Here is a 27404-nt window from a genome sequence, read left to right as displayed (position 1 = left end):
ATCAAAAACAAAGAGCGTGCAAAGTCTACACCAGTGAGGGAACGTACAGATCGAGACAAGGAGAGTTTGAACAGTGCGAGAAATGAGCTTATACTACCACTCTTGGATGTTATAAAGGCAAAATATCTCGCGAGATTTTGGTCCCGGTCCTGCCCGTATATACTAATAGAAAGCAGAATGCTGGGAGATCGAAAAGATACCAGAGCCCTTTTACACTTCCTGGAAAGGAACGATCCAAAAGCAACTGGAAATCGATTTGAACATGTGGGGGTGTTTTAGGTATGACCCTGAAATAGCAATTGTCGGGTTTGGAGTTTGTCTCTTTCGCTGTGGAGGTGACAGATTTACAAGACGGCTCCCATTATTGACTTAGTTGACGGAAGTGTTGTTGGATGAAGATTATGCAGGGGAGTAGGAGAATGTAATATAGAAGTACCAGAAGGCAAAAGCACATATAAATTTGAATTGATTCTGTTAGTGCTACTTACCACAAGGAATTCTTTCTTCTGGTGTCTGTGACGCTTGTCCTGGTTGGAGGTATCAAATGTCCGGGGCTGTATCCCCGACTCCGTGTAAAGAGCGAGCGGGGAATTCTCAAGCCGAGATTCCCAATTCCGACAGGCTGGGGTGATAGATAGCCTGATAGGTCAGGGCATTATCACCCCACGGATTGTGCACGGAGGACATACTTTATCAATCTTGAGCTTAGGCTTATCAGATGGAAAAAGCCTTCGGGATCTCAAGGCCGATGTCGCCGGGCATACCCCGAATTTATTGTCTTGAGAAATGTTATTAACTATCGCTGTCTTTTTATTTGACCAGTTAGCAATCGATCAGCGGTATTAGACGACTGTAGTTACGGAGTTGGATACCGATAGTCCGTTGAGGGCAAATGAATGACGATGATGATTCGCCTCGGCATGTCATAGCCCGATTAGTAATGGATGTATCTTATCAGATGGAGACTAGTCTTTGGTCCCCTACTTGAGCTGTGTTTCTCCTCGCTAGTGATGGAATTATGACATTTAATTTATTGTATTTAATAAAATAGATTCATATCTCAATGTCTACCTTGATTATTCAAAATAATGAAGATTATAGAAATAAAAGATAGGAATTATCTTATAAATGATTCCATATCGACAAGTGGGTCAAATCTGTTTCTTTGTTCTCCGAGGAGCACCGAGCTAATAAAGACGTAATGGCCGAGCAATCCAAGCTCAATGATTGGTTTATACAAGACCCACACCACCGTGAGCATGGCCCGAAATCGCCATTCTCCTCAAAAGTCAAAGTCCCGCCCGCAAAAACGAACCAACATCTTTTTTCCAGACCCAGAACTTCACCTTCATTCCCTTAAACATCGTCATCGCTTTTCGCCTCCTAACAATTCAACTTTGATCTTGCATCATCATCAACCTACATACAACACCCTCTAACGAACTCGATATATCACAACAACCACACTCACATATTCACAATGTTTGCTCGAGGAATCCGTGCCGTCTCCCGAAGAGCCGCTCTCGCTGCTCCTCTCGCTCGCCCTACCACTCTCCCTACTTCCCGACAGATCGCCCCCGCCGTTGCCGTCAACGCCTCGCGCTCTTACCACGAGAAGGTTCTCGACCACTACTCACGACCTCGAAATGTTGGCTCCATGAACAAGAAGGATGCTGATGTCGGTACCGGTCTTGTCGGTGCTCCCGCTTGTGGCGATGTCATGAAGCTTCAGATCCGCGTCGACCCTGAAACCCAAAAGATCTCCGAGGTCAAGTTCAAGACATTCGGATGTGGTTCCGCCATTGCCTCAAGCAGTTATCTCACTGAGCTCGTCCGTGGCATGAGCCTGGATGATGCCGGCAAGGTCAAGAACACCGAGATTGCCAAGGAGCTTTGCTTGCCTCCCGTTAAGCGTACGTTATATATCATGCGGCATATTACATTGACCCACAAACTAACTCTAATATAGTGCACTGCTCCATGTTGGCTGAGGATGCCATCAAGTCTGCCATCTCCGACTACTACACCAAGAACCCCAACGCCAAGGTCAGCAACCTTAGCGGTACCGGCATGAAGCTCCCCGAGGCCGATGCCCCCGCTGCCGCCACTGCCTAAACGTCAAGTTTGCGTCAGAAAATCTTACCACACATCAAATAAAACCAACAAATCACTTATGGTCATTACGCCATGTCACAAACGATTGGGAAATTAGGAAAATGATACCCTCTTTGAGGCAGGATGGAAGAAGAAGAAGCGTCTCGGAATCACAACAACGGGAGGGCATCTTTGAATCTGGTATGAAGATGAGACTGTCTGATAGATGGAACGCCACCGTCTATTCACTCCCTTACCTTCATTCTCAACATTCAACGGGAACAATTCTTTAGGAGTATGGGGTTCTATTTTGTTTTGCTTTTCTACCCGAACCGCAGGGGTTTTTGATTGGGCTTACTCAAGAGGAGGGAAGCCTGTGTAGAATGAGATGAACTGTAACAATTAGCTACAAAGCATGAAATGCCGAACGTTTGAAACGTATTTTTGGTGTGTTGACCATATATGACTGACCAGATTTAATGGATGGGGTCCATGTGCGCTGTATTGTGCCTTTTCTTTGAAGGATGCTGAATTGCATGATAATCATGAGTATTCTCACGATTACATGCACAATCCATAGTCTCCCAGTCAGAGGCACTGTGAATCTGACAAGACATTGAAGCCGTCACATGTCAGCATTGATCCAACTAACCGGCTCCTTTGAATCCCCTCCATACCTGGGTACAGTTCATACTCATTTAAACGTCGTATGCGCTCTTGGCAGTGGAAATTGTATGTTCACCAGAGACGACGATCATGTCTCAACGACGAATGCGCAACTACCAACACCGATGTTGAAAATACAAGGGTCTTTATCAGTCAATCGGCCATATGCACATCACTTATACGGAAAGCGATCTAGCCGCAACTCATGCAAGGTCCAGATCTGTTTGAATGCTTGGTAGCGCGTCAGCATCAGGCCATTTTCTACAAAAATCGAAAGAGAAAAAGGAACGAGAGCCTCCACTACGTTGCATTTCGCGGGGTAGTTGGCTAGTCGTTAATTGAATTGAGTTGGGTTCCAACGATTCGGTTCAAGGGAATGGTCATTTGTGGGGTTTAAATGATGATCATAACAGTACTATAACTTGCACTGATCGTTATGTAGCTTGTGGCATGCTATTTATGATTAAACTACTTATTTTATTATCTTCTATACTTCGCAAATACTAGGGCAATTCGCTCCTCGAAGCATCATGTCTATATCAATCCATCAAAACCTCTAAGCAGTGGGTATATGAATGCCATGGAATCCCTGCCCGATGGCAAAATCAGCTTCTGCCCTTCCCATTTCTTCCATCGTCTTGCCATCCAAGCACACTATATACGCGGTCTCGGCGCCTCCATCAACGACCAAACTAAAAACGATTCCATCATCTTCATCCTCTGCTCCCGGTCTTGGAACAAAGACCGGTTCTCCAGGGGTGTGACCTTGGGGTCCCGTCCATAGAAGCGCATCGCCTGTCTTTAAATCTGTCTTGACAAGAGCATCTACCCCGGTTGTCAGACCACGTAGTGCAGCGCTGTAGACATATCGGTAGGGCTTACCGACACGCAGTGGGTGTATAGAAGGAAGTTCGCCTGTGTGTGGGCTGGGAATGGCGAGTGTTTGTTCTCCTTTGGATGCAAAAGACATATCAGGCGTAGGTCTCGAAGGCAAAGTGAAGCGATATCTTGTAAGTGTTGGTGCGCAGTTCTTGTAGCGTTGGTTCTCGAACCAGTACTTCTTGGTGGCGTCGTTTCGATCCATGATAACATCGTAGTAGAAGCCCTTGATGATATCCATGTTTTCGTATTTGGCGAGATCAACGAAAAGATGTGTGCGCTCATTGCCTTGTTCGTCTTTCACCTTTTCTTCGAATGCGTTGATGCTGTGGAAGAAAAATGCAGCTGGTGTTGAAAAGGTTGCCACAAGCCCCTTTCCATGCCGTCGGTCAACGACGAGCCACTTGCAATTTCTGCCCTTGTCAAACGGTTTCATTGAATCAATGATATTGCCCTCCCATTGCGTCTTGAGTCCTCTCCATGCAAATTGCGATGCAGGTATGCACAAGATAACGTAGTTTTCGCTGAGGAAGAAACTGTGCATGTACGCAGGGGGGACGTTGAGATCAGAGATTGTGGCAAGAATCTCAGTCTCTCCAGAAGAAGCATTAACTCGAAAGATTCGATAGGTAGGGACGCGGCCAAAGGCGAGATTGAAGTTGAACATGTCTCCCGAGACTGGATCACGCTGAGCGTGGGCGCATGAACAGGGACCGCTAAGAGAAGGATGAAGATGACTCTGCGTGGTCTCGCCCAGAGGTTCAAGAGTGGATGGGTCTATTCGACGCATTCCTGAATAGTCTGTAGCGACAAAGAGATTACTCGTGTTCACGCGATGTCCGAGAGGGCCAGTGGCACCGTTTGCTTTCTCATCCACCCCCTTCTCGTCATCCAACAAGCCAGGGATGTTAGCCAAGAGGGCAACATTATGGTTTCCCAGCTTTGGCTCAAATACGGTCATGACTTTGGCAAAGATTCCAACACAGGGATCGGCCTTTTGGCCAAAAGTCATACCCGACCGCCATCCTTTCTTCTTTACATCGGCGACCCATTCATCTGCCTGCCTTCTTGACGAGTACCACACTTGTGTCTCGCCATCTTCAGAAGGGACAATGTCAAAACGATGTGTCTGCGCGAAGCCATCAAACCAGTGTGTCGTAAAATGTGTTCCACGAGATGTGTCTTCTACGCGGCTTTGGCCTGGGCCGGTACGGTAGAGTGTACCAGCAGCCCAGGAGGGCATAGAGCCTTTGACGGTGAGGCGAAGAGGACCGCGATGTTCTTCAAGGCGGTCAAACTAGGTATGTTAGTTTTTTATACATTTTAGTAGCCAGAGATGACTTACGGCAGCTTCGTTGGGCCAGGATCTCCATGCTTCGGCGAGGAAGTTTTTGGTAATGTTTGAGGCATCTTCTGCTTCATGCTCGCGTGTACGACGGTGGACGCCAGGACCGTTGAGCGCCATCGCAACGGTAGACATTAAGGTTATAGTATAGCTTGAAGGTAAATTCCTGGGAGAGTTTTGGTTTGTTTGAGTTGATCAGGTATGCTGGCTAGGGGACAAATTGACAAGGACAAAGGCCGTCTATCAGAGACATTCCCATGAAGTAAGGTACAAATGGAGGCTTGACTCATGTGCTGGAAGGACTCAGGTTTTGTTGGTTTTATGCAAACACAGTGAGTGCACTTTGTTTGACAATGACTCTGCAGTGTTGGTAGTGAAGCAAACTGACGATGAATTAGTGTGGTAAGGATATGAGCAAACCGATAATTCGTAGTAGTCAGTTGTCCAACAAAACAAAAAGTGATATCAAAACCGTTGGAGATTCTTGACTATCATAGGTTGCTTTTTACTATGGATCGTCAACTTATAAATAAATACCTGAGGAAAGTTGTTGTGGTTTAATGCTTTTAGTCTTGTAAAAAGTCAATGACGCTACTATAGAAAATGAAACCGGATTCTTACGCTAAGAAATCCATAATACAGTACCAAGAAGAGACAAAGACCCCGAAACATCCGCTCACATGGACAAATATGGTAATTGGTAAATATAGTCTCTCTCCCGAAGGCTGAAAGTTAGTGCTTCAATATTCATGCGCCCTCGCTTCGGATTCGCATACAACTAACATGTCTATGCGCTTGTGCTGATGTAGTGCGATGCTTCCCCTGTTTAGTAGCGGCATCGTTCCGCTCCGCGTCGCTTCACTTGGCCTATCACGAGCTGAAAACAACGAGATGAAGTATTTGGGTGTGCAAAATGGAGTATAGGGGTTTATAGGGCTGCTATGGTATGTGTCTGAGCCTCAAGCTGGTGATTGATGAGTGTTAGTGAACAAGAGCTGAACTTTTGGTGAGATTAGCCTTGCGCCTCACGATACCGTATAAGCGAGAGCGAAAAGGACAGATAACAGGACTAGAGTTCCATTCCTCTTATCTTTTTATGTTGGTGACATGAAAAGACTTTCTTTTGTAACACGACAGGCGGGTGACTGAAGACTCGAGATTCCTGATTGTTACACTGGGGCTATGTTCTAGCGTTGCCGTGAGGATAGGCTATTAGATTTCCATGTTGTACTTGGCAATCCAACTAATGGCTAGGATACCTTCCAATCCAAGTCTAGATTTGTAAGAGGGAGAGGAAAAGAGTGCTTGTTTTGTATACAGAAGCAATGCAGTTAAAGATGCTCTTACAGCTATCATGGAGGTTGTCAAGCTGCAGGGGCTCTAGGTGTCTTATTCGCCAGATTTTGCTGATCTTAGCGGATGCCCCTCCAAATGTGCCATACCTGCCTCACTGCTTCAATCACACGTGATATCACAAACATCATTAACACCAACACCATCTCACGATTTACAAATTGCCTCTCAAGTTAAGAAATGAAAGAACTCACATAATGTCTGCTCGCGCATCTGCACCGACAATACCGGCGCTGAAACAATCATTCCTTGCCAACCAAACAACACTTCTCGCCCAACCTCTTGCTCCATCTCGCTCATGGCAAGCCACCAACGACGCGTCCGATGAGCCTCTCACTGAGCGCGTTGTCCAAGATGTCCTTTTCAACCTGAATCACACTATTCAGCAGCATTGTCGCCGCGTCTATTCCCCGCAGGCTAGTCGGAATATCGCTGAGCAGATCGATAACGTCTTCACCCAGGAAGCTGAGCGTAAAGTAGGAGGCCCAGCTGATGCTAAAGGCGGTATTGGCAGAGAACTTGATCTCAGTGAGTTTTCCTCATGTGAACTTCAAACCTCGACTGACCTTATCCAGCCGATAGTGAAGCTATTGAATCATTACAAGTTTCTTGGCATATAGAAAAGGATGTCAATGACCACCCCGTGGAAGTCAAGCGCTATGCAGATGCTGTTGCTCGACTAACTGAGCTCAGCGACCAGCGCAAGCGATTAAGAACGCAAGTGGCACGCTTGAATCATCTGAAAACCATCGTCGAGCCTCTTCAGACGACAGATAATGGCGCTGGTATCCAGGAAAACCTCCTTACTCGCAATGGTCCTGTTGAAAAGGAACTTGAGAAGATGCGCTTCTTGCTGGCGAGAGTCGGTGGTCGTGTCCATGCGCTACCAGAACGAACTTCCAATGACGTTCCTAAGGAGATAAGTCTTTCGGAGACAGGCTCTCAGGGTCGGAAGCGACGTGTTGATCAGTTTCTTGCTGATGAGGTGTTTCAATAATGGCGACGGAAATGAAGCGATATCCCGGCCCTCTTCCATGGCATACTTCACATATACGAGCCTATGGCAGCGCTATTGGGATGGCTTTATGCTCAAACGAATATATTTCATGGCATTGAGTTCCGAGAACAGCACATCGGCGTCCCCCCGATAGCATCCGTGTCCGCCGCCAGGTCCGCAAAGCCCGCGCTTTACGCATATGGTGCTCGATGCCACCGAAAGAGTTTGTAACTTTCTGTTCCAGACTGTTCGATTCCTGATCCAATGCTGGGTTACGCGGCCAAATTTGTCGATGTATACCAAGGCTGGGTGCTCAGCTACAAAGCAGATCAAAGATGATCCTGACGATGCGGCTTTTGCTACGATAGGAGCTTCTTGCACACCTATCCCATCGGTCTAATTGCGATATCGAATCATCCAGAGTGGTGGAGGAAGTCTGCTTCGCAGCAATTGCAACTACTCAATGAGTGACCTCGGTTCTGTCCTACGTGTCAAGGCAATTATTAATCTCGATATGACAGTGCGTGCGTTACCAGCAGCTTGAATAGACTGAAGCAGTAGACACTCAATGATATCAAATATAGACACAATATATACACTCCATTGGCAAATCTCGATGTTCTATCATGAGCTGCTTTCGTGTAAACCTCGCTTGCAGTAATGACTGCGGTCATGGTCATTTTCAGATAGTGGAACTGTGAAACTCTGGGACGCCTACCGTTTGTACCAAGGCATTGACCTAATTGTACTTATACTCTGCTCTGTCATTGAATATGATCCATACATATCAGCCTATTGGTGTTGCAATTCGCTGATGTCAAAACCTGTGCATCTATAAACGGCTTGATCGCTACACCTCACTCGCTATATTTCGTCCGATTTGGTCTTAAGTCGTCTATTTTGGTACAATATCTTCTGATTAGTCCCAATGAATTTCTATCTGTGTTGATAGTGATTCATAATTGACCTATGTTTTCATCCGATACTGAGACTCTGTTCAGCCTTGCTGCACCACTCTTCTTTGCTGGTAACGAACCACACAGGCTTTTGGGGCAAGTTATCTTGTTCATCAAGCACTTCTACTACTCGTCTTGCCAAGCAATCATATCCTGTTGGTTTCGCTGCACAACCGAAGGTGCACAAGCTTCACGATAGAACCAACACGGAAGCCGAGTCTTGTTCATAGCCGCCCAATCAAACATTTCGGAGCTTCGATACATATCTGCATTTGTGTCAGTGGCTTGATGGCTCGCTATTGTGGTGCATCTGTGTGAATAACTATCACCAACTCATCACACAATGGCGTTGCCGATCTATCTGGATTGACTGAAATGCTGCAGATTGGGAATCTATTCAGCCTGTTTACGGTGGAAGTTTATGAGTGAATATACTCGCGAGGTTAAAATAGACATACAATTGCTCTGGCAGACTGATCATAAATAGCAGCGGTGGTGTATGACATATGGAATGCAATAACTGCCAGTCATTCTTATCCATATATATCTATAAACAACATGACTACCGACATTACTCAAGCCTCGCCTTCTCCAACGCGTCTACAGCGAATATCTCGTGCTGTAGGCTTCACCAAAAGCTACAACTGCATTCTTTGGTTCTTCTTTGGCGGAGCTTTCCTAGCCTTTACACTCTCTCGTTCTATATATCTCAACTTTAATGGCCATTTGTGTCCTAGTGAACCACCCACTGGTCGGATATACGGCTCAAGGGGAGCGGTTCCTGGCGAGTGCTACTACTACCGACATGGGATCGGCAAGGCGGGTATCATCATGCACCTAGCTGGAATCCTTCCCGCTGCCGTGTTAGTCGTCTTCCAGTTCATCCCTGCTATCCAGCATCGAGCTCTCCTAGTCCATCGGATCAACGGCTATGTCGTTCTTCTTCTCTCGATTGTCGGCATCATTGGGGTGTTTATGATCACACGGCATGCCTTTGGTGGAACTTTGGAGATGCAGACTGTTACTGGCGCTGCGAGCATCATGTTTGTTGTTTGCATGGTCTTGGCTTATGCCAACATCAAAAGACTTCAGCTGGAGCAGCATCGCGCATGGATGTTGCGAGGCTGGATCATTGTGAGTGTTTGAGCGTAAATGTTATCCTGAAAAGGGGGTGACTAACACATCTAAAGACTGGCCATATTATCACTATGAGAGCCATCTCAGCTATAATGGCACAAATCACAAGCCATACAGGTCCTTATTCCTCCGTGACGCCTTGCGCAGTCCTGGACTCCATGTTCTACCACAACAAGCCCGCCGTTGAGACCTTATACCCAGGCTGTGTGGGTTTCTACACGGGCGAAACCCCCGACCAGCGGGTCATTACCGAAGGGATCCCTGGCGAACGTCCGGACGCGATCGCTGCAAGACTAAACAGCGCTTTTGGAGCTAGTGCCTGGCTTGCTCTTCTCGTCCATGTTATAGCCGCCGAGGTGTATCTGCGACTCACCCCTGTTGAAGCTGAGAGGCTACGCAAGGTTTCGTACAGGAGGCAGATGGAGACGGGTATGCGTGACCCTGGGAACTCAGGATTAACTGCGCAAAGACTTGGGGATGCTGAGCCTTGGACATGCCCTGACGAGGGAGGTGTTATTTGTGATGAAACGGCGAGTTCTAGACATACAAGTGGGAGCCATGAGATTCCGCATGAAAGTTCTAGGGGTCTATAGGGCTCGACATTGGTATAATATTTTAGACATGTAATGCATTTACTATGCCCCGGTTTCATTGTTACCGTTCGGTAAGTCGAGAAGTGAGCAACTATTACAACACCCAATATTTCAACACGGGGTCAACCCCCAGAGTCTTCATCTTTGGATATCTTGAACAAGCCTATGACACATATTCTCTCTCTACCAACGTTAACGTTTCAGATGGCTTGGACTTTGTTATTAAGCAACATATGGGTATACGGATGGTCATTTCTCGAGTATAGGGTAGGATGAGTCAAGATGGATGACCACACGCAGCATGAAGATACCAACTAAACAAGCACACTAGGGCTCTTGAAAAGAGGCAATTGAATTTAGTTTCTGTTGTTTCATGCTTCGGTGTCATTCTTATCTCTCAGAGACCAAGAAGCCTCTTTAGTGCCCACATTGGCTGCCGCCACAGTTAAGTATCCGGAACTCTCGTTCCTGAGCCGCGCCACCAGAGACCAAGCAGTGTAGACTGGCGTCATGGGAAACTCTTGGGACATTACTGATGGGGTTTTTATGCTTGGCAACGATCGAGAGAGAAATAACTATCTAGTAGACTCTGACTAACATGCCCGCCATGCCACCGGTTCCAAAACTTGCAGAGCCGCCCACTCCACTGAACTTTGTTATAAGACTACAGTACCCGTTTTCCGTCACTTTCACATACCATAACCGGGGGACGGAAATGCAACTAAACTATCGCTTAGACAGAAAGACTAGGACTATATGGCACGCTAAGGCAATAATGAATGTTCCTGAACCGGGGTCCCGGAGGAGCAGGACTTGAGGCCCAGCTAAGGCTTAGTAACTGGGGTATAACCACTTGATCGAGTATAATGGCATGATATCAGTAGAGAAACGACACCGCTAGAACATAAATATGAGATGTGTCATATTAGCAAAACTGAAGTTGGTTGCTGCTGTCAAAGCGTCACTCGGATGAGTGAGAAAATAAGTTGTGGAATATATAACGAAGACGCCCTAGGCGATGAGAAAAAGATTGAGGTTGAGTTTGTGGGGGCACAGGAAATGATCTACAGGGGATCAGATGGAGGTGGGATGTAACGGTGATGTGCTGTATCGTATCTATCTATCTGTTTAGGGTGTTGTAGGATGAGATGCATAAGTGAGTGGGTGTGTGCAAACTGGAGTGACTGGACTGGTGAGTTGGATGACATTAGAGGCGGTGTCACAAGTCATGAGCATGGTAAATCCACATGGCTTTGATGCTACAAGGGTGCAGTTGGGTGAGTTGATGGTGAGTCGAGTGGTGTCGCCAACCTACATTAGACCAGGAGAATCACTGTATCTTGCTTGAAACAACATGATTCTGTAGCAGAGAAAGTAAGAAAAGCAAGATGCCACTCGATAATACTCCATGTACCATGTCACTTCAAAGCTGAAAAAAGCCAAGCCGCGTTCGCGTACCTGAAGAGGGCTGATAGTGCTACGCTTAGGACTACCCAAATAGGCAACCTAAGCGTATCGCGGTAACGGACGGTAGTTGCGTGCCGTGCAGGTTACAGACGTACAGTTTAGTTTGGAGTGCTGTATCTGTACGTAGGGACCCATTAGTTTGCATCTGTATATGGGTAGGTTTCATGGTAGTTGGTGGTGGTTGGGGTTGGGGTTGGGGTTGGGAACAGGAGGACGAAGAAGGACACCCTGGTTGGAAACAAGATGCAATGCACACGCCCCGCCACACCTGAAAGTATCAAAGTTTCTTGTCTGTTTTTGACGATTTCGATTACTGTGTAAATCCATGCATGACGGTTTCGGCCTTTCCGTACTACCTTGTTGCTGTGCTTGACACGCATATAGTATAACAACTACATACATGCTTCCCGTGGGATTATTCCCCCACAAACTTATGACGTCAATTTGGTCACGGCGGTGAGTGAAACTAGTTATCTCCGTGATGTTGTATTGCATATAAACTCTAAATTCATCAGACCATTCAGCGAAGGGTTAACCAACACAGAACATCTGTCATGAATTCTAAGAACTTGACTAACTCATACTAACCAGCCTAGGCAATTCGCTTATATTTCCAACTATTTCATGGCTGTAAGGCAAGATTAACAGCAGAAAACAAGAATTGGAAATACAAAGATATTCAAAACGGTTAACCAGGATGTATATGTTGTGGAGACTCTATGATGATGATGGATGTTGAATGGAGGGAAAACGAAACCCCGCCTCCAAGACTTTCTCTCAAACAACTGCCGACATGTTGACAGCTTCCTGTTGCATCTAAAAAAGAACCTCAAAATAATAACATAATGGCTCCTATCGGCGTAGCATTGATCGGCGGAGGCCTGTTTGCCAAACAGGCACACATGGTGCGAAATCACGATCCATCCAATTACGTATGCAACAAATGCTAAACAACTTTCGTTTCCCAGCCTGCCATTACTAAGGCCAACAACCTTGATCTCAAGGCCGTATACTCGCGTTCTCTCAAGTCGGCCCAGGAAACGGCTGATCTAGACACCCGCGAGACCGGCGCAGGCCCAGACCTCTACTCGGCCGATTCGGGATCCGGAAAGTCTCTCAACGACCTCCTGGCCCGAGACGACATTAACGCTGTAATAATCGCCCTGCCTATCCCGAGCCAGCCCGAATACATCCAGGCTGCACTTGCTGCCGGCAAACATGTTCTCGCTGAGAAGCCTATCGCTGCCTCTGTCGCGGACGCCAACAAGTTGATTGAGTACTACCACGGCCTGCAAGGTAAAGCTACCTTTTCCATCGCCGAGAACTTTAGATACAAGCCCTGCTTCGAGTATGCTGCCAGCGAGGCTGCCAAGCTTGGAGCGCTGCAGCACTTTAGCGTGCGAGTATTCTTCTTTATGAGTGAGGACTCCAAATGGTACGGTACTTCGTGGCGCGCAAAGCCCCAGTTTCAGGGTGGTTTCCTGCTGGATGGTGGCGTGCACTTTGTGGCGGCCATGAGGCAGCTCCTCGACGAACCTGCAGCCGACGTGTCAGCTTTCACCTCGCAGGTGCAGCCGCATCTTGCACCCGTCGACACAGTGAATGCGGTAATTCGGCTCAAGAGCGGTGTGAGCGGCACATATCAGCAGTCGTGCGGCACAAAAATGAGCACGTCTGTGTTCCAATTTGGTTATGAAAAGGGCTCCATTATCGTCGACGAAGACAAGGTCACTGTAACGCCGTGGGAAGGCGAGCAGATTATCAAGGACTTTGAGAGGACGAGCGGTGTAGACGAGGAGATTGACGCCTGGGCGAATGCGTTGGTCGAGGGAAGCCCAAACAAGAAGCAGAGCGTGGAGGAGGCATTGGCTGATCTTGAACTATTGGAGATGATGTTTGAGAGCGGATCTGATGGAGGTGCAGCCAAGAAGTACCAACATCAGTTTTAGGCAGATGATTATCGATATAGGATACATTGTTGTATTGTTGAAAGATGTACACGACAGTAGACATGGGATACAATTAAAGCCAATACATCAATTAATTACAGAACATATCCGATCAGCATCGACCAAACTCATGTCAGTGCTTCTGCCAATGGAGTAAACTATAATTTAGATGCTGTAAGGCTATACGGAAATAGTCCTAATTAACCACTAAACCCAGCAGCGAGGTCCCCGGCCCTGTTGGACAGCGCAGCACCACCTAGCCCTAGGTTTATTCTAATATCAAACTCACAGCTTGGGCTTGACAACAACCAATTTTTCAAGTTCCTGACGAAGTGTCTGCCCCATACCGTCCTTGAGTGGCCGGTTCGTCTCCCGATCCACATAAACCTGCACAAACTCCCCAACAGCCTTGACCTCATCCACCCCCTTCTCAAAGAGTGCAGTCTCGTACGTGACGCTGGACCGACCAAGCTTGTTCACACGCAATGCAAGCTCAGCAACGGCAGGGTATGCAATTGATGAGAAGAAGTCGGTGTGGGTGTGTACACACATGCCAAACTGTGATGCCGTTGGAGGATGGAGACCGCAATTGTCTATGAGGTATGCGTTGATGATGGAGTCGAATCTATTAAACATTCATGAGAATTAACTTTGATTGGACCAAGAGCTACAGACCCTAGTAGATCGCCACTTACAAAAAGTTATAGACTGAATTGTTCATGTGGTCATACATGTCATTATCGTTCCTGTTGGTAGACAAGGGAGTTAGTTAATCTGTTGAGATGAATGCATACTACCTAGTTAGATGGCCCTTCCATTCCTCCTTTGCCAATACATATGTCGCAGTGAGTGGTTACTGCCATGCGGTCCGTATTTGGCAAGTATATGGTCCAGCGACGACATGGTCATGTAATCCGGAGCAAAAGATACGACTTGGCACCGTAGGAAAATGACAAAGAGCCTCAAGTTCCAAATAAATATGATAATGACGCGCAATTGAACTCACCAACGCGTGCGATACTCAAGGAAGAAACGATAGTCGTGTCTTTTGCGGGTCTTGAGCTCCGCTGGCGAAGTCTTGCTGCTCATTCCGTAAATACGTTGTCTGTTTTAGGCGTTCTCGATTGACGATATTTTGTTCGAATGTGAAATGCCTCAAGTCTTGGCTTAGGCAGAGGCGTGAAGTTTATCGGATCGATCAGCGTGAAACAAGTGATGATGGTGTGCTAACAGGTACAGAGACAATGAATCTAGATCCTGGCTCCAGTGCTTTAAGATTGTGAGAAGTGATAGTGAATCTAGGAGCTGCAAAGTGCGCAAGGTTGCGTAGGTAATTGTATTAGGCAGGATCTTTTGTTTCTGGTTGCAGAGACCTTTTGAAGATCTAAATATTGGACAAACGCAGGATAGAAGTGAGTGAATGGTTTGAGAAATGGAGTAAAATGAGGTCCAAAAACAATGAGTTCTCGATCTCGGGTCCAAAAAAGGAAAAGCCGAGGTCTAAGTTAATGCCATTCTTAGTGGAAGGAATCTAATTCGTCGTGTCGTGGGGGAGGCTTGGACGGCCGTGACCCGGGGAGCCTTTAGCGGACGGTTTATTTGAGTTCTAGGGACCAGTAATCCAACACAACCTAGGTACCTAACTTGGAACTCGGGTGCTCAAATCGCCTGGAGCACCCGACAACCCGAGCGTTACCTTTATTCCAACAACAGAGTAAATGATAGTCAATATTAAGTTAACCTAAATAGCATTTAGAGGTCAATGTAAAAGATAAAGTAGGTTCTAGGTGACGTCCAGGCATTAATAAACTCCTAGGCTGTGTTGGTGGAGACTCGATGCTATTGGATCAGTGAATTTGACACAGCGGACAAGTCACGGCTTTACCTTTCCAGTACCTACCTCCTCTAGGTCCCAGTGCTGTCCCGGGATCCTGCCTGCCCGATGGTCCACTAGAAATGGCCAGACCGCCCAGACCTTGCTTGCCCAAAATAGACAAGAGCCCATTCTTGCCGTATGCCACCGCTCGTTACTGCCGTTAACCTAAATCAAACCCACAGAAATGTGCGTGCAGTAACGGGTGCAATATCATCACAATTCATGTTGACTTATGACCTATTAAGGCAGTTGGGCAGGAAGAAGACAAGGCAAAGCAAGACGAAGCGAGTTAAGACATTTTCCCCCAAGGGTGTCTCGCTTATCCCCGGGCCCACGCATCATTGCAAAAGAACCTACGTCTAAGTCCATCGCAAATCAACGTCAAGTTCGTTCTTTTTTTTTTTTTTTTTTTTTTTTTTTTTTTTGCTTTACTTTGCTTCTTATTGCCTGCCGCCGCAGAAGCGCCGCATTTCCCACAACAGCAGCTGAGGAATGAGGGCTGCTGCTCTTCGCCTCGGCCCGCACTCCTCCGCTTTACACCTACGTAGATCAAAACCATTGCCCAGAGCCTCTTCCCTACCCCCTCGTCAAAGACGCCCCTTCGCTATGGTCTCGTCCTCGCCAAAGCCTGAGGGCTCACCCTCGGATGAGCAATTCTTTATGGATTCTTTCCAGGATCTCGATTTTCAGGGCGAGAATGGTCTCACACCCAGCCAACCAGCGTCCGATCCACCACTAACATCTACCACCAACAATAACAATAAACAACAACAAATTCCCAAAAAAGCCAAGCAAAAGAAGAAACAGGATCTACCTCAAGTCTCGGCTACAGATGAGCCCCTTATTACACCGGTGGGAGACCCGTGGCCCCGGCCCTACCACTTTGAAGGCGATGGGTTGCGCCGGGTAGTACCATACCACTACACATACAACACCCACTGTAAAGAGAGATGGCGCAACAGACCCCTTCTCGAAATCTACGAGTCTGAGTTTAGAGACCGGCCGCTTGAGTACTATCGGCAGTCTATGATACGGGGAACCATCTTTGTCAACGGTCGTCGGGTCGGACCCGATTATATTCTGCGAAATGGTGACCTCATTTCTCATACCCTGCATCGCCATGAACCTCCGGTTACCGAGGACCCTGTGCAGATCATCCACGAAGATGAAGATATGATTGTTATTAACAAGCCTGCTGGTGTTCCCGTCCACCCCGCTGGCCGATATAATTTCAACTCGGTCGTTGAGATCATGAAGTCAGACCGCGGTCCAGCATTCTTGCCGTATCTCTGCAACCGTCTAGACCGCCTCACAAGCGGCATCATGTTTATTGCAAAGAACCCGACTGCGGCGGAGGCTTTAGGCATCAAGATCAAGGATCGCACAGTGAGAAAGGAATACATTGCTCGGGTGATGGGCGAGTTTCCTGATGGCGAGGTCGTCTGTGATCAACCCATCCTCCAAATATCCCCCAAGCTTGGACTCAACCGAGTACGCGCCAATGGCAAGACCGCGCGGACTGTATTCAAGAAACTGGCGTACTACCCAGAAGCTGAAAGCGACGATGTGGACGAGCGGCCCAAGACACCCGAGCAGCTCCAAGATGAGAAGCATCGGCCTTGGGTGAACAAGAAGGGATACTCGATTGTCCGCTGCCTTCCTGTTACGGGACGTACTCATCAGTTGCGTGTTCACCTTCAGCATCTTGGCCACCCTATTCAAAACGATCCCATTTATGCCAACCGACGAGTGTGGGGTATGGATCTAGGACAAAACGACGGGGATGCCATTCAAAATACAGACGAGGACATCGTCAGCCGTCTGTCTCGCATGGGCAAAGACGAAGTGGCCGAAGCTGTCGCTTACTACGACAACATGGTGGATAAATATGAAGAAAAGAGGGCCGAAAAGTTGACCGGTGAGCTTTGCGAGATATGCCAGACACCTTTGTACTCCGACCCTGGCAGTCATGAGCTGTCCTTGTGGCTCCACAGTCTCCGGTATGAGGACGCAGGAGGTAGCTGGTCTTATGTCAGCCCTCTCCCCCGATGGGCAATGCCACCAGAGGGCATGAGTGGCCCAACATCGGTCGGTGGCATGGAAGAGTTGGTGGAGGCCGTTAAAGATGACAACCCCGAGATATCATGAGAATTGTTATTCCATACAACAAGCACCACCATGCTGCCACAGTTACCTACATACTGCCGCTATCGTGGACAACGCCACCAAATAGAGTGGGCGCCAACTCGTAGATACACACATACACAACTGAACTCGCTCGGCGCAATGTATCTCGGATAAGAGACGTTGCGATGCCGTACCTATCATATCGTAGACAGCGAAAGAGTCTGAACTAGGGTCCTGTATCCGGGACATGCTGTGGATCTACTATGCATGACCGGGGTCACCACTGATCCCCGTCAGTAATACAGGCATGCTATTATTATTTGGTGTGCCTGCAATGTATATGAACTTCCTAGACCATACAGGATGTTGAGGCAAGATAGGGCTAAGTCCCAAGGTTCAAGCAACCACTTCACCAACCCAAGGGTCTCGGACATTGTGATCCTCAAAAGAAAATCGGCCAGATATCCGTGTTTACGTGTGGAGCTTGAGGTTCCCTTCATCCGGGCGCGTGGTGCTGTCGTTGAGACGAAGCAAAAGTCTCGAACAACTCAGCAGAATTTATGAAAGCAATGAATGGCCAGTCGCCAGAGGCTCCGTTTACACGAGAAGTCTCATTAAGGAAAGAATGGAGACCAGTGGCAGGGAAACCTGACCTGTTCACCTCGGTCTCCCTATGCCCTAGCCGGAGGAGACACCTAGAGGACCTAAAGCCAATAGTCTTGGCGGCCTGGCTGGATCCAAAACGGTCCTGCTATGTTTGATGGACCAATATCGGGGCTCTCATCGTAGACTACAGGTTCCCAACGCATTCCGCATTGAGTCCAATATCAGAATATTTAGGGCCCAAAGAAATGGACCCCCTCTCCGAACCACCATGCTCTTGCTAAAACTTATGTCGTTTGATAGTCACAGACTAGGCTTGAGGTCTCGATGCGTATTATAAACAGGAGACTTGGAGGATCGCTTGTTATGATAAGCTTGATGGTAAGACGGGGACACACTCTACAGCTGGATCGCTCGCAGCTCAAGGCTAGGCCCTTAGCCTGATACCCTACAGGCTGACAGGCAATTTTGAGGGGCTCTTGCTCTCGACTCCAATTTTCAGACGCAAAAGGATAGGTCATGGGTTTACTGCAGATCACCACAGGGATCCTGGGTCGAATATTAATTACTTCAATCAATACGGTCATACCGCGCGAAGCCTTCTTACTGGACACATTTTAATATTCCAATCTGAAAGACGAGGGAACGACCCCCAGCAGGGTTTGATGGGGCTTATTTTTTTATCCACTTGCTAAAACAAAAGAGATGGTCGAAGCACTCGGATCACATCACGTCAAGCTCCACGAAGCATGGGCTTAATCAACGTCGGTTAGGAGAGGGGAGGGGGTCCTCTAGCAGAACCAGGAATTGTGGCTTGCACGAGACGGATTACTGCATGCAAGCAAGCCATGATCGAGCTGCGGGTGGCCCCTGGAACTGGCTGTTTCTCTTTCCATTTTCTGGGGTAAGGGAGATAATTACAGTTCATGGCTTGGAAAATGCTTGCTTTTTTCCCTCTTCTATTCTCCACAGGTTCTTAACCCTTGCCCTTCGAATTCAGTTTGGTCAACGGCAGTACCACGGTCCCGGGTCCCAAGTTGATTTATGGCAATTACTGCGAGGAGCTTGGGCTTGGCGTGAGAAATCTTGCAAACGAATCTCGAGATCGAGTCTTTTCGCATAATACGACGCTGAGCAAGGTTCTTGCGAGATTGGGGCTGACGGGAGATGAACTACTCTAGCCTGGCAGGCCTGCTGTTCAGCAAGGAACACTTTGGCAGAACGTCATTGATGCTACCTAACGTCGGAGCGACAATCCTTCAGTACAGTATGCTGTTGCAGATAGGCGGAGTGCCGAATATTTCAGCTGATGTATGTGCAACAAAATCGGTTCAGCATTCAGCTGCCGAGGTAGCGGGAAATCGCCGTTGCAGAGAGAATACAAGAGAATAAAATTTGCGACGCGATTCCGAACACTTTCCGACCACGCAAGCTGAAGCGCCTCACGGATGACGCCATGAGGGCTCTTCCCAGTGTTGGTTGTGGCAGGGTCTGCCGTGTTTCGGGGACCATGTTTGGCTTGACAGAGAAGATTCTTTTTTCCTTCTGAAAGAGGGAGTTGGTTTGCAAGGCGAAACTCAAATGGCACAAATCACCTGTCACATACGGCTTACCACGGCCTTTGCTTTTTAGCAGCACCTACCTACACTACAGTACAGCTCAGTACATCCTTAAAACCGCGCCTGCTGTGCCGCCGCACAGGCGTTGTTAGGTTTACAGTAGTGCTTTCAAGCCCGGAAATGCTGTCGCTACTGCACTGTTTTGCTTTTCCCGGGGGCTGCGAGCTGTTACGGCCACCGGCCGTTTGCCCGGTGGCCACACAGAGTGCATATGGCGACTCCGAGTGGAAGGTTTTGTGTTGAGTACACACAGCATTTCATCTCAATGGAGACATTTTATCCGCTGCCGAGGTGCATAATTGTATGTATTCCGAGGCCATCAGAGTGCGTGGCTTCTGGACTGCACACACACACATACAGACAGCACCATAGAAAGATCTACGGGTAGTGTTTCTTTTCCAGTTTTGGTGGAGAATTGAAGGGCAACACGCACAGGGAAAGGGGATGGGGCTCCATAACCATGTGCGCTGGCATCTGATCTGGGGATTGGCACTCGACTTGACCGCAAGATGGTCATCACTGTACAGTACACATGCACACACAATGGACGGACTCGAAGATTAAAAAACGGACGTGATGATGCCATCTGGGGGCGGTTTGGATCGACGCCGTCGAGTACAGTAACATCAGAAGTGCGACTCGCCATGCTTTGGCGTGTTTCCGTTCCACTTGTCGGCAACGCTCCCACGTTTTGCGATGCTGATACAAGCTACGGGTGCCTCATGGCTCCTCATTTCATGATCAAGGGTGGTTTGCTTTGGCTTCACAGAAGTAATCCCCCCTGGCTCCACGTGCTCCACCGCCGCGCTATAGACCTTGGATCCTTCGACTTGTGGGCTCCCACAACCGTAAAGCGCGCTAAGTTGGGACCCGTCAGTGGCTCTCTCACACCCTGCCCCCGACCCCGACTGTGGACGGATTTCGGCTAGGGTTTAGAGGACTAAAGTCTATTCTTGCAGGGAGCGCAGTGGATACAGTGGAGATACAGTAGGCATGGGTTGTCGATTCACTGCTGCAGAGCGTTGTCCAATTCTTCCACGCTTCTGGGGGACCTTCCCTGGGGGCTACGCTATGCTATGCTGCACATTACGGCTACCTTGGTCTACGTCCAGGTTCAAATCCAGGGCCCAGGGCGGCATAGGTGGCCATCATAAGTGCACCCCGATCTTCTGGCTTTTGAGACAGTACATACACCCTTGTTTATTTTTTATTTTATTTATGGACAAGAGATGATATAGTACCACATAACACGAGACAGAACAGAGCAACGATATTCAATCAAGGACGGCAGAGCAGAGCATGGTATCTTAGCATGTTGTTGACTAGACCCACCGACACCAAGCCAGTGACATCTGGCTGCGTTGCAAGTACCTTTTGGTGTATCAAGTTTATCTAGCAATTGGTTCATCCAAGACCAATGGCAATGACTCCGGCCGGCAGAGCAGAGTTGCAATGGCGGCGAACTCTCAACGGCGAATTACATGCAGAGGGCCATAGCCATAGCCATACCCTCGATGAATCGGTACCAAAAGTTAAGATATCAAGCCAGACACGGTGATTGCAATTGGCAACGTTCCTTCAAGAACGAGGGAGTACCTTGAGTGGGGACCATCTTGCGATACTTGCTTCAACAGCCAGAGGCCAAAGTCTCCACATTGGTAACGATTCCCAAGCATCCGCGGTCCGGTAGACGGGGCCTCTGCCTTTTGCAGACAAGAGAGTGAGCGGTAACGGGTACAGTATAATGGCCTTGGGCTCAGCTCAGCGCAAGAGAAAGGGTCCGAGGGCTTCTTGTGGAGCGTCTATCAATCTTGGAACCATGAGGAAGAGACCCGCTGAGATTATTGCACTATCAGGCTGTCTAAATGTTCATGAAGAATGAGGGGTGGAGGAGTTGAATCGGATCAAGTTCTAGTCTTGCCAGGTCAGACCAGACTCATACTGAGCATCTAACGTTTTCATTATCGCTGTTTATTAAGTAGCCAACGTTATGGAACTCCATGTGTTACTATGCAACGACATAGACTCCCCCCCCTTACCATGCATAGTCGAGGTTCCGCCTGTGTTTCTGTAGGAAAGTCTCATGAAACAAGGACAAGCCACCCAGACACCAAGCAAGAGAGGAGAGGTACATACCTGAGGTTCTCAGTACATGCTCGAAGTACTCAGCCAACCCAGGTAGGAGCGTGGCGTACCGGACCGCGCACCAACGCCAACGCCAACAACAGTGCTCTGTCCCAGACAATGACCCACGCTCAGTACTGGACAGTAAGTAGCCTTGCCTTGGCCTCTCGAAGGGCCATCAGCCCGACCAGCGCTAGCACCAAGAGAGAGGAGAATGGGACGCATGGTACAGGGGTTTGCATAGAGGGTCCGACTTGAGGTACGTATCCAAATAGCCACCCTCCCTTGCTATCCGTACACCGTTCCAGGGCGAAAGAAGGAAAAAAAAAAGATGGTTCTCAACGCCAGCGGCGCCAGATGAAAATGGTTATAAACAACACCCCCGGTCCACGTCGATCAACCTCTAGTAGTAACTAGGTCGATCTCTATGCGAACACTTGCGCGACCTTGGACTTAAAGACGACAAGGACTCCACAGATATCAACAGCTATTACCTTCATCTCATCTTAACTCAACTCATCTAAATACTCCCATCAAGGACCCTTCTCATCTTTGAAAGCTCCCTCCTTCTCCTTCATCTTTCAACATCACATTGCATACCTTGTTCATAACATAAAGGTCTTGGCCTTTATACATACCCACTTCCTCATTCACATCATATACACATTCGTACACACAAACTCATCGACTTGACATGATCGCATCGCTCTCATCGTCGCCACCCACGTCCATGCCTTACTCAACTCCCCCCGACTCTCACATTTACAACACCGACAACATGGTTCGATCATCTTCAGCAGAGCCCGCAAAGAGCTCCAAGCGAAAGGGTATGTGCTACCAGTCAACAAAGCCAGCAACGACCAGCCCCAAGCAGATCAGCAATACTAACATGCAGCAAAAATAGGCACCCGAAGCGTTTCCACACTCACACCATCACAACTTGCGCGCAAGAGAGCCAACGACCGAGAGGCTCAGCGAGCTATCAGGGCGCGAACCAAGGAGCACATTGATCGTCTGGAGCGCGAATTGGAGGAACTCAAGAGCAAGCAGAGCCGTGATCAGACCGTCCAAGAGCTTCTTAGACGGAACCAGGCGCTTGAGGAGGAGCTTATGCGACTTAAGGAGAACATGGGCGTCTCAATGACCTCATCACCTTACTCTGCACCTGGTACGACTCTCTCAGTCACGATACCTTGCTCGGTTCCCTCACCAACCTCCAACGGCATACTGACGGCTCCCTCAGTATACGATGATAACCTTAGCTCCGGCAGCGGTGCAGTCCCCAGCCCTCGCGGCTCCCCCTTCCCTTCTGGCGACTACAGCCCCATCCCCGACTACGGACATCAATATGTCCCCCTCCCTACCAACTGCGAGTCATGGGCCAACACTGTTTCCTGCCCTGTCCCCTCCAACGTCTCAAGCCCCTCATCATCTGCCGACGACTACAGCGCCGGCTACATCCCCACGAGCGTGCCTACTTCGTTGTTGCCCTCAAACAACACCAGCTCATCGAGCATCGGCGCCATTGGCCACAGCCACAAGGACGTGATCAAGATGGAGTATGAGGATGTTGACTCACACGGTACGATCCCCCAAAAGCGGTGGCGGCTCCAGCCTCAGCTACGAAATGCTCTATAACCAGAAAACTAATCACGATCAGTGTCTAGACGCCGGATACCGCCTCAGCAACCCTTCAATGCAGCCCGTTTCCCCCCACACTTACATGGCTCAGCAGCAGCAGCCCGCCTGGAACATGTATCCCGTCTACTACCCCCAGGCTCAGTCCTCGGTTCACTGAAGGACCAAAATCAGCCGGGTGCCTGCTGGCCGGTACCCGTCCTGACCACCCCGCCGGCCTGCCGCTTCGATCAGCTTTTGGTCGGTTTCCTCCAAGACTGCCGTCGTATGGCCACTGCAGAGTCACTCGCCCATACACTGGGTCCGACTCGAATAGACGTGCGGTCCGTATTTCGCAGTCACGACAGCCAGCTTGCCTGCTCGCCTCATCCGATCACGGATTTGATCCGGAGTCTCATAGACACGGCAGGCATGACGCGGCTCATGGAGCGCATTGCAATCTTTGCGCCCCTTCAAACAATGATATGTTGGCTTGCACAACCTACGCCAGAGAGACGTGCGCGACTGTGCGATGACTACGCACCGCGTGAGTGCCAACTGACAACTCCTCACCCCCAATGGCTTGACCTAGTCCATTGGGGCTCTCTGCGCGAAGCTACTATAGAGCGGCAGGATCTCTACGCTACAGAAGAGTTTCAGAGGATCTACTTCGACTCCCTGCGCCTTGTCAACTGGTCTTACCAGCCGCTAGAGAGTCTAGTCACGGATTCCCAGACGGGCCATGTTGGTCTCACAGACGCTCTTACGGCCCATGCCATGAACGGGTCCAATTGGCGTCTCAACGAGACGTTTACGCAGCGGTACCCTGAGCTTTCTGGCCTAGTGGCCTTGGAGCATAGCCATCCTTGACCTCTCCCCTGACTGCGACCAACCTCCACATACACACACTCTACTATCGCCTCCATTTTCACATGATCGATCTCGATCATGACTTGTATCATTCTGATAACGATAAAAAACCATATGCTGAGGCATGACTCTGTGGGTGAACACAGCACCACATGGTTGATCCATAAAAAAAAAAGGTACAAACCTTACCTCCGGAACTCCGCCGCGGCAAGTCTCCATCTTGCTCCAGCAATGTCGATCGTATCACAACATACATCCTCGTTGCTAGGGAGCTACATCATAATCATCATGATCGCTCCCTCTTACAAAAATTATACAAGGCGTGACGCGAAACTTAGAGGAGGAAGTTACCCCACACATTTCTAACGGCCACTACTGTATTGTAACCTTGGGAGTTTTTTTTTCTTTTTTCTTTCTTGACATTCTTGTTTCTTTTTCAATTTTTTTTTTCACTGGACGGTTTATTTGGGCACACAAACAATTACTACATGATGGATGGAGGTGTGCAATTTGGAAACACATGCATTGGGACACTTTAGCAATTTGGCGATACGGGGTTTTACTATTAGAGGAGTTTGAACAAGATACTGGGATGGCATGGAACATGGTATAACACAACATACTGGGCACTCATCGAGATGGGATGACCCATGTTTATTGCTTAACGAATCAAGATACACACATTGGATTCTTTACTCGCTTGACCCCGTACTCCAATTTCTCTTGACAGTGACGGTATTTACACTATTACCACTAGCTTGACGGACCAAACCATGGAAATCCCTTCTAGTTTCATTTTACCCCATATGCACTTTGTCCTTGGTTGATGACATTCCAAAACCCTGTATTAAGCCCTTGTCTGCTGGACAATGATATATAGTAATAATATTCATGACGAGGCCAGGGTGTGCGCAATGTAACATGAATGGATAATACAGGAGTAGGAGGGGGGCCTTGACACGTTTTTTTTATTACCTCATCCTCCTTTGTTGGTTTGTTGACGACCGAATGAGTACTACTGTACTAAACGTACAGCAAAAATCAACCCTCATGGTTGCAAGAGAACTGCCTTGTAAGTAAGTATGCATGTATATATCTCCACCGCCATGTTTTCCCGACATGCACATGGCTCAAAGGCTTATGGAGGGAGTGCCAAGATGGAGAAAGCATCAGCTCTTGGAGAAATGCCAGGCTACGCAGCTACCCCTACTTTTGGCGGTTGCATGGGGTTACTAGACATGCCTATCAACTAAGCCGCTAAGGGTATAAGCGCTGGACCGAGATCTATCCTCTTCTCTTTTAAGCAATGAATTCCTTAGGATGTCCACTTTTCTCCCCTTCTTCACCTTGGCTTCACTCCCCCGGCCGCAGTCGATGTCGCAGGCACAGGAAGAGATAACTGGCATAAACGCAATCTATCTTTGCTTTCTGACGCTGAAGGTTTTGGGCAAATGAGAACAGAAACCTGATAACGTACTGTAGGAGCGTGTGTACAGCACCGTAGGTACGGTACAGTCGGCAGGACAGGGCAGGGTAGGCAGAAGAGTTGTGTCGATATCATACAGCGTCGTGTACAGAGTATTCATGGTGGCATTGGGCATGTCATCGCTCGGCCCTCCTGCGTGTCTTGTCTATCATGAGAGCTACTGGAGACGGTAAGAGAATGACGGATACAAAGAACATTGAACCGTAAGAATCCAATGTATTGTGACATTGGATACTTTCATCTTTTGCTTTTTTGCCTCCGGCCCATGAAAAGATTCTCATTGCTCGAATCCATATGCACCACATCTTTGGGACTGTGGCGAAAGCACGTGGTCGTTGATGCTTTTTTTGCCCTCTTTTGCAATGACAGCTTGACACAATCTCATACGGCGGTGATGCGAATTCCGAACATGGACTTTTGAGTTTTTGGATTCCGAGGTAGACGTAAAGTCTAACGAAACAGTGTGTTGGTGGTAACTCCATCCAATACCGTGCCGTGTCATACAATGCAATGCCGTCCCTGTCTCCATATGCCGTGCTTCGTTTTGTCTGCAAGAGCCGAGTGGCGTTCTTACGGCCTGGAGAATGTACCCAAAACAGTGTTTTGCACCTAATTTTGTCTCAGTCGCCCTATACGTCATCCCCCTTTCTACCCGGAACCTAAGTCTGCTGCGCTTGTCTTCCGGGTGTGTTCCGTAGACATTTCCTCTTGACGATTCCGTACCAGTCGTTGCAATGCTTGTTCTTCCGGACGTCTTGCGATAAGGGGTTTGGGTCTTAGCCAGCAAAAGCAATTGCAATCTCAGCCAGTGAGCTAAAGATGGTTTTGCAACTTTGCTCGGTGAAATCGGACAAATGGAACAAAGAAGCGAGACAGCTGCTGGTAGGTTGATTGGGGGGCTCATCATAAATGTTCCCGCGGGAATATTTGACTTTTGCATCCCCTCACTCTCAATCGCAAGTCCTGCCAGCACTGACGTTCCAAATGAAACCGGTAACAGATAGGATCGGCGGCTGTCGCTTCTCCATAGACGCTTGCTTCTAGGTTTGAGCCTTTCCTATACAGAGTATGCACCTCGTCAACTAAATTTGACGCTGCACTGCAGCACGCGCTGTTAGTGGTATGGAAAAATCCCGATAAGGCGGTGCAACGGTACTATCCCGAGTACCTGTCCTTGCTCTTCATGCGTTGGTGGCTCAAAACGGGGGTCACTCTTTTTACTAATTTGTTCTTTCAATAAATTCCACCAAACCTTGAAACATGAAAATAGACTTCAGTGAGAGAAAGTCATAGTCGCTCAAATGACCGTTTGCCAGCAAAGGTGTCATCAGAAGGAAGAGGCGTCGAGATGTGCCACTCACTGTACACCGCAACATCTAACATTTAGTAGTGATTCAATGGCGAATCAGACTAAAGGCTAGAAAACCTAGAAGGAGCCTCGAAGACTACTGAGAGAACCATGATCGAAGCCAACACAAGGCGCGAGTCTGTAGGAAGGCGGTATTGGCTTGTTTTGCGTGGGTATACAGCTGCTGTTGTTGGGGTAGGGTACCTAGAGTAGAGAACAACTGATGCACGGCCGTTTGGTCTTGTACAGAGGAGAGTGCCATGTGCTGTTTAGGCCAGCCGTGCAGGCGTATATATGT

General features: G+C 48.4%; 9 protein-coding genes across 9 annotated transcripts; 6 read left to right on the top strand and 3 right to left on the bottom strand.

Moving 5' to 3' along the window:
- The first annotated feature begins 1057 nt into the window (after positions 1-1057).
- EDB82DRAFT_456157 (NifU-like N terminal domain-containing protein) lies at positions 1058-2539 on the top strand. The gene is made up of 2 exons (XM_025731219.2): positions 1058-1913; positions 1970-2539. The coding sequence occupies exons 1-2, from the start codon at positions 1481-1483 to the stop codon at positions 2113-2115; spliced, it is 579 nt and encodes a 192-aa protein (XP_025590266.2). The 5' UTR covers positions 1058-1480; the 3' UTR covers positions 2116-2539.
- A 777-nt stretch (positions 2540-3316) lies between these two features.
- EDB82DRAFT_532276 (carotenoid oxygenase) lies at positions 3317-5104 on the bottom strand (the record flags this gene model as incomplete). The annotated part of the gene is made up of 2 exons (XM_025731220.2): positions 3317-4936; positions 4985-5104. 2 exons carry the CDS (start codon positions 5102-5104, stop codon positions 3317-3319), a joined length of 1740 nt encoding a protein of 579 aa, XP_025590267.2.
- A 1430-nt stretch (positions 5105-6534) lies between these two features.
- On the top strand, positions 6535-7334 carry EDB82DRAFT_519922 (kinetochore Sim4 complex subunit Fta4; the record flags this gene model as incomplete). Its single annotated transcript, XM_025731222.2, has 2 exons — positions 6535-6865; positions 6913-7334. The coding sequence occupies 2 exons, from the start codon at positions 6535-6537 to the stop codon at positions 7332-7334; spliced, it is 753 nt and encodes a 250-aa protein (XP_025590268.1).
- A 1514-nt stretch (positions 7335-8848) lies between these two features.
- EDB82DRAFT_519921 (uncharacterized protein) lies at positions 8849-10020 on the top strand (the record flags this gene model as incomplete). Its single annotated transcript, XM_025731223.2, has 2 exons — positions 8849-9424; positions 9481-10020. 2 exons carry the CDS (start codon positions 8849-8851, stop codon positions 10018-10020), a joined length of 1116 nt encoding a protein of 371 aa, XP_025590269.2.
- A 1816-nt stretch (positions 10021-11836) lies between these two features.
- Positions 11837-13544, top strand: EDB82DRAFT_485417 (uncharacterized protein). Its single transcript, XM_025731224.2, has 2 exons — positions 11837-12392; positions 12456-13544. The coding sequence occupies exons 1-2, from the start codon at positions 12333-12335 to the stop codon at positions 13434-13436; spliced, it is 1041 nt and encodes a 346-aa protein (XP_025590270.1). The 5' UTR covers positions 11837-12332; the 3' UTR covers positions 13437-13544.
- On the bottom strand, positions 13545-14106 carry EDB82DRAFT_485415 (uncharacterized protein). Its single transcript, XM_025731225.2, has one exon. The coding sequence runs from the start codon at positions 14070-14072 to the stop codon at positions 13722-13724; it is 351 nt and encodes a 116-aa protein (XP_025590271.2). The 5' UTR covers positions 14073-14106; the 3' UTR covers positions 13545-13721.
- A 1812-nt stretch (positions 14107-15918) lies between these two features.
- Positions 15919-17460, top strand: EDB82DRAFT_425139 (pseudouridine synthase; the record flags this gene model as incomplete). The annotated part of the gene is made up of 1 exon (XM_025731226.1): positions 15919-17460. The coding sequence occupies one exon, from the start codon at positions 15919-15921 to the stop codon at positions 17458-17460; it is 1542 nt and encodes a 513-aa protein (XP_025590272.1).
- A 5019-nt stretch (positions 17461-22479) lies between these two features.
- On the top strand, positions 22480-24272 carry EDB82DRAFT_421286 (uncharacterized protein; the record flags this gene model as incomplete). Its single annotated transcript, XM_025731229.2, has 3 exons — positions 22480-22612; positions 22690-23367; positions 23446-24272. The coding sequence occupies 3 exons, from the start codon at positions 22480-22482 to the stop codon at positions 24270-24272; spliced, it is 1638 nt and encodes a 545-aa protein (XP_025590275.2).
- Positions 24273-25934: 1662 nt separating this feature from the next.
- EDB82DRAFT_35425 (uncharacterized protein) lies at positions 25935-27060 on the bottom strand. Its single transcript, XM_065607538.1, has 2 exons — positions 26915-27060; positions 25935-26857 (listed from the first exon to the last, which is right to left on the bottom strand). The coding sequence occupies exon 2, from the start codon at positions 26696-26698 to the stop codon at positions 26036-26038; it is 663 nt and encodes a 220-aa protein (XP_065465459.1). The 5' UTR covers positions 26699-26857; positions 26915-27060; the 3' UTR covers positions 25935-26035.
- Positions 27061-27404: the final 344 nt, after the last annotated feature.

Source organism: Fusarium venenatum, assembly GCF_020744135.1.
Source record: "Fusarium venenatum strain MPI-CAGE-CH-0201 chromosome Unknown EDB82scaffold_1, whole genome shotgun sequence".
NCBI classification, from domain to species: Eukaryota; Fungi; Ascomycota; class Sordariomycetes; order Hypocreales; family Nectriaceae; genus Fusarium; species Fusarium venenatum.
This window is presented reverse-complemented; position numbering and strand designations above follow the sequence as displayed.

What these genes read in the sequence shown, in the direction of transcription:
- EDB82DRAFT_456157 (XM_025731219.2), top strand. Translation starts at nt 1,481, where the DNA reads ATGTTTGCTCGAGGAATCCGTGCCGTCTCCCGAAGAGCCGCTCTCGCT. An exon ending in TTGCTTGCCTCCCGTTAAGC is followed by an intron (nt 1,914 to 1,969) that starts GTACGTTATATA and finishes ACTCTAATATAG; the next exon opens with TGCACTGCTCCATGTTGGCT.
- EDB82DRAFT_485417 (XM_025731224.2), top strand. Translation starts at nt 12,333, where the DNA reads ATGGCTCCTATCGGCGTAGCATTGATCGGCGGAGGCCTGTTTGCCAAA. An exon ending in TTGCCAAACAGGCACACATG is followed by an intron (nt 12,393 to 12,455) that starts GTGCGAAATCAC and finishes TTCGTTTCCCAG; the next exon opens with CCTGCCATTACTAAGGCCAA.
- EDB82DRAFT_485415 (XM_025731225.2), bottom strand. Translation starts at nt 14,072, where the DNA reads ATGTTTAATAGATTCGACTCCATCATCAACGCATACCTCATAGACAAT.
- EDB82DRAFT_35425 (XM_065607538.1), bottom strand. Translation starts at nt 26,698, where the DNA reads ATGCAAAAGTCAAATATTCCCGCGGGAACATTTATGATGAGCCCCCCA.